Source organism: Microtus ochrogaster, chromosome 24 (assembly GCF_000317375.1).
Source record: "Microtus ochrogaster isolate Prairie Vole_2 chromosome 24, MicOch1.0, whole genome shotgun sequence".
Lineage (NCBI taxonomy): Eukaryota > Metazoa > Chordata > Mammalia > Rodentia > Cricetidae > Microtus > Microtus ochrogaster.
In genome coordinates this window covers 28,778,686-28,784,118 of record NC_022024.1, presented here as the reverse complement: position 1 = coordinate 28,784,118, position 5,433 = coordinate 28,778,686, and the positions used below count along the sequence as shown (strand labels likewise).

The 5,433-nt window shown below is 44.4% G+C and overlaps 1 protein-coding gene across 2 annotated transcripts in view; it reads left to right on the top strand.

Moving 5' to 3' along the window:
• The window catches only part of Lta4h (leukotriene A4 hydrolase), a 33,547-nt gene that overhangs the window by 7,033 nt on the left and 21,081 nt on the right, over positions 1–5,433 (top strand). For both annotated transcript variants that reach the window (XM_005358160.3, XM_005358161.3), the window contains exons 4-5: positions 2,877–2,945; positions 4,771–4,875. In XM_005358160.3, coding sequence (XP_005358217.1) covers positions 2,877–2,945; positions 4,771–4,875 — 174 coding nt within the window. The remainder of the gene's footprint in view (positions 1–2,876; positions 2,946–4,770; positions 4,876–5,433) is intronic.

Below are 5,433 nucleotides of genomic sequence, written 5' to 3'. Positions count from 1 at the left end.
ATATAATGAGAGATACTTTATTACAAGGATAAATAGAAAATTTTTCTGAAGAAAAAGTCCTGATTCTGTTAATCAAATCACTTATGACTAAAGAAAGCCCCTCGTTAAACATTTACTGTGTTTCTAGGCATCATGCCAGATACTCCGCATTGTTTAGCCAGTCATGCTAATACTCCTGTGTGGTCGCTATGCTGAACTCGGAGTCAATTTAAAGTGCATAAAATGACAAAACATGTTTTAAACATAATTACTTTGTATGAAAGGTGACTTTTTTATATGCCCCTCTGATCTCAGTTTTGATCAAAGGGTTTACCAAAGTCACCAAGAGCAATTTAGAGATTGCCAAGGGACTTGTTTAAAAGTGTTTTCAAGTCTGATCAAGAACTCTGACATTTATAAATATATAAGAGGATAGGAATATTTAAAATCATGTTTTTTTTTTCAGGTTTGGAAAAAAAATTACTTTGTATGACACTACTTGAAATACCTTTTTTAACCTAAGAAAATTCTCTGGAAGAGGGCTGGGGCAGTAGCTAACTTGAAGTTGGGTTGGGCCCCCAGCAGCATATGAATTGGCTATGGTGGTGCATCTTCCTGTTTCCAGCTCTCGGTCAGTGTGCAGAAGCAGGAGGATGGGAAGTGCATGGCTGCCCTTTGGCTATATAGCTAATCAGAGGCCAGCTTGGGCTACGTGAGACTCTGTCTCACAAAACACACAAACGTGCACACACACACCACACACAAACAACACACACACTCACCAAAACAAGCAAACAAAAACTACAGAAAATGTCTTGAAAAAGATAAAAAGTATTAGGCAAGAATATAAGAATATACAAATCGTGGACCCAGTATCGCTTCCTAATAGCCGATTTTCAGTCAGTATTTCTCATAGAGCGTAGTAAGGTAACGCTAACAAGAAACGTGGTGCCTGTGAATTATCCCAAGGATGTAGACTTTTCAGTGTTTTGTTCCAGGCGTTTACTGGCAGTGTTTAAAGGACAGGAAGCAGATTCCAGGCAGATTAAGAATTTGTTGCGGTTGACTGGCATTGTGCAGATGTGATGTGATGGATGCCTCCAGCTGTTGTCCACAGCTGTTTCTTTACCCAAGTTTGATTTAGCCGGCGAAATGTATCTAACAATGCTGCAGTGTGGCCGGGCCACCTGTCCACATCCTGGTGAGACGCTCAGGAACTGTGCTCTTGGGAGCCTGCTTCATGACACAGAACCGGTCCATGCGGATGGCTATGCTATATCCCAGCATTACATATTTTTAAAGATTTGTTTACTTTATTTTATGCGGATGGGTGTTTTTGCCTGCGTATGGCTATGCCCCATGTGTGTCCAGTGTCCGTGGAGGCCAGAAGAGAGCCTTCATTTTCTGGAACTACAGTTAACTTCAGTTCCAGGCGGTTGTTAGCTGGCATGTAGGTGTTGACAACTGAACAAGCGTCCTCTGCAGGAGTGACAAGTGTCAGTGTGTCACTCTGTCCCTCAAGGTTTTGTTTTTGAGGAATCCTCTAAATATAAACAGGCTTGAGTCTGTTTGTGGTGGTGGCGGCATCAGCGGCAATAAGTTCATGCATGTGTGTGTATGTGTAATTCACTTTGGTTTTCAAAATCAGTGTGTCAAGTACTAGCTATGACTTTTCTTTTTTTAATCGTTTCCTCTCTCTCTCTCTCTCTCTTTCTCTCTTTTGGTTTTTTTTTTTGTATTTATTTATTTATTTATTGTCTATACAACATTCAGCCTCTATGTATGCCCGCATGCCAGAGGAGGACGCCAGATCTCATTACAGATGGTTGTGAGCCACCATGTGGTTGCTGGGAATTGAACTCAGGACCTCTGGAAGAGCAGACGGTGCTCTTAACTACTGAGCCATCTCTCCAGCCCTCTCTTTTGGTTTTTAAGACAAGGCTTCTCTCTGTAGCCCCTGCTGTCTTGGAACTTTTTCTGTAGACCAGGCTGGCCTTGAACTTACAGAGATCCTGCCTCTGCCTCCCAAGTGCTGGGATTAAAGGCGTGCCCAACTTTGCTGTAGGTCTTTTAGAGCCCCAGGAACTTATGTTCCTGGTGGCACACCTAGACAGTGTGATAAATTTACAAATTTGTTTCACAATAGAGCCCTTCACCCTCAGAGATCCTATGAGTCTCCCTTTCTACATGACTATCATTGGCACAGAACAGTTTATGCCCCGTTTCAACCTGTGAAGGTTCACCAGGGATAAAGAAGAGGGGTGTGTGTGTGTGTGTGTGTGTGTGTGTGTGTGTGTGTGTGTGTGTGTGTATGTTTGTATGTGCGTGCATGTACATGGGGGTGTTGTTTACATGTATATGGAAGCCAGAGATTGTCATCAGGTATCTTCTTCAGTCTCTTACTGTCTTACAAAAATACTAATAAAATCATCATCATTATTATTATTTTGATACAAGGGGTCTCATTGAACCTGGAACTCGTTAACTTGGCTAGGCTGATAAGCCAGTGAGGTCCAGTGATCCTTCTGCCTCCACTTCCCCCGTACCAGGAATACAAGAGTATGCAACAAGACCTGGCTTTCCAAAAACAAAACAACAATAACCAAAAGGAAGGGAGGAAGGAAGGAAACCATAGGTACTGGGCTCCAAATTCAGATCCTCAGGTTGCCTAACAAGCATTTTACCCACTGAGCCAGCTTCCCAACTCTAGATCTGATTATTTTAAATCCACAGATCTGTTTTCGCTTTTTCCTACCTAAAAGATCCCACGAGATACAAAAACTGTATTAACCGTTAGGAAGAAGATGTGCGAAATGAACGCTGTGATTTTGGTTGTTTAAGTCTAAGTTGATCTGTGAGAAAAGGGAGTAGCTGTTTCTTTATCTTCTCCCCTCTAGGCCATCCACTGCAGAGCTGTCCTCCCGTGCCAAGACACTCCTTCTGTGAAATTAACCTACACTGCAGAGGTAAGCACCTCAGACTCTTAACTGCGTTAAATAAGTAAGTGTGGTATGAATGATAAAGGAGCTGATTCAAGTGTCAAAAACATTGTACTTAAAAGGAGCCTACTGAGTCTGTGGGCCTCATTCTGAGTCTCTAATAAAATGGTAGTGTTAAACATTACAAGTATGAAAAGAGGAAATTATATTACTCTCGTTTTTAAAAAAAATTAAAATTCTAGGTCTAAAGAGAATATTTAAGACTGTCTTTCCTAAAAATGCCTTCTGCAGCCATGATACCTAGTGTAGAGCCCCAGGCAACATCTCCCGACTCGTCTGCATATGTGTGTGTGCGCGTGTGCAGTCCCTCTCTGTCTCTGGCACTGCTTTGGTTCCTCCAGTCCTTTGGTGTGGGGGTTGGACTATAATTAATGAACACCGTTCCAGAGGGTGGATCTCCTTAGACCAAGCAAATAAAATGAATGCCAGTGTTACTCATGGGAGCTGCTTTATGCCTGAGTCTCTTCATGGACCACACACACTTTCTTAATGTTATAGGGTAATACGCTTGGTGGCACGGGACCTCCCAAGTCCTGGACTCCTTTCTACTTCTGTAAGCGGAGGCCGCTTGTTCGTTCACCCCTGCCCAGACCAGGAAATAATCAGGCAGAAACTATATTATTTGGAATACCGTTTGGCCAATAGCTTAAGCGTATTTCTGGCTTACTTTTATATCTTAAACTAACCCATCTCCATTAATCTGTGCATCACCACAAGGTCATGGCCTACCGGTAAAGTTTCTGCCTGCTCCAGCACAGGTGTCTGTCCCCGGAGGCGGCTACATGGCTTCTCAGTGACTATGCCTTCTTTCTCCCAGCATTCAGTTTAGTTTTCCCGCCTAGCTGTATTCTGCTAAGCCACTGGCCGAAACAGATCTATTGATTAACCAATAAAAGCAACACAAACACACTTGAGCAAATCTGATGACGGTCACAAACTGCCGGTCAGTGTCTGCCACCATCGTCCCATGAACATGTCGTTACCTGAATGACGAGAGGATCTGAAACCGGCCTCTGCTGACTGACTCCGCCTCGAGCTCCATCCTGAGCCTGGCTCTGTTATGGCTGGGACCTGATCCATGCAAGAACACTCTCGCTAGAGTGCACACTTGCTAGCTCGCTCTCACCTAAGGTGTTCCGTATTCCAGGGCCAGGAGACACACATCAGTGACCTTCTGTTTCGTGACTCCCAGAGAAAATGATGTCATGGCTTTCAGCCAAAGTTGCAGTTACCCCCCGCCCACCCCCCCACCCCCCGAAAATACTGTTTGTATCTCCAACTTCTAAATGTAAAATGACCAAAGTCATCTCTTCCGCCATGCGGCGCACGAGTCTGTTGTCTTTTGAGATTGTTTGGGGACGTGAAGGGAACAGTTATTGTGAAACACCATTTTCACTCACAGTGCTGCTGGGCTCTTCGTTTTTATTACTGATTTCTTGGCAGTAGACCTGTGACATTTTGCCCATATTTGATGGGGAGCTGAGGATCAGGGAAGTTACCCACCCCAGTCCCTGCGGTTAACTAACAGGGTTGGTGTTCCTAATGTAGCTTCTCCCCAAACCCTGCTCTTAATATTCTTGGTAAATGGAAAGATTCATCACATTTTATTGCTAACATGTTGCCAATCTTTTTTACAAAGCTTTTTTTTAAAGCTCAGAGTCTGTGTATTGTGGAGATAGTCAAGAAGTGGTAAAAAAAAAAAGTCATTTTACATTTTCAGGTTAAGAGGCATAGACTCCCCCCCACTCCCCCCACAACTGTATAATTGCAAATGACTTTTTCTTTGGACTAGGTATCCGTCCCCAAAGAACTGGTGGCTCTCATGAGCGCAATCCGTGATGGAGAGGAACCTGACCCCGACGATCCCAGCAGGAAGATATACAGATTCAACCAGAGGGTACGGTCAGATCCGTGTCTATATTCTGCTTCAGTTGGTAGTGGCCTTCCAAGAAGCTGCACCTGTACAGGAACTCTGGGAACACGGGAGACTTTACCCGGCAGCCCCTCTGCCCTTTGGTTGCACCTAGAGAGGTTGCTGGATAGGCATTGCCGGTAGGGCCTAGCTGCACTTTCTGGATCCAACCCAAGGAGGCTTCCTGTTCTTTTTAGTCCTTATTCATTTACTGCCTCCTCACCTCAGAGTGTGATGTCACTGGCTAGAGTCTCTGTCAGTGTGTGTGTGTGTGGGGGGGGTAACCCGAAAAGAACAGTTTCTGTCACAGCTGAGGATGGACTGAGCCCGTGTCGTTGACCTTGAATGGACAGAGCGGACTCTTTGTATACCTGTGAGACATGTTTTCCTACTTGTCTTCACAGTGGACATAGTTGCTTCCTTTCAAGACCTGTGTTATCATAGCTTTGGCATCTACTTATTGCTGGTTTAAAACATAAAGGAATTTAGGCGGGCGGTGGTGGCGCATGCCTTTAATCCCAGCACTCGGGAGGCAGAGGCAGG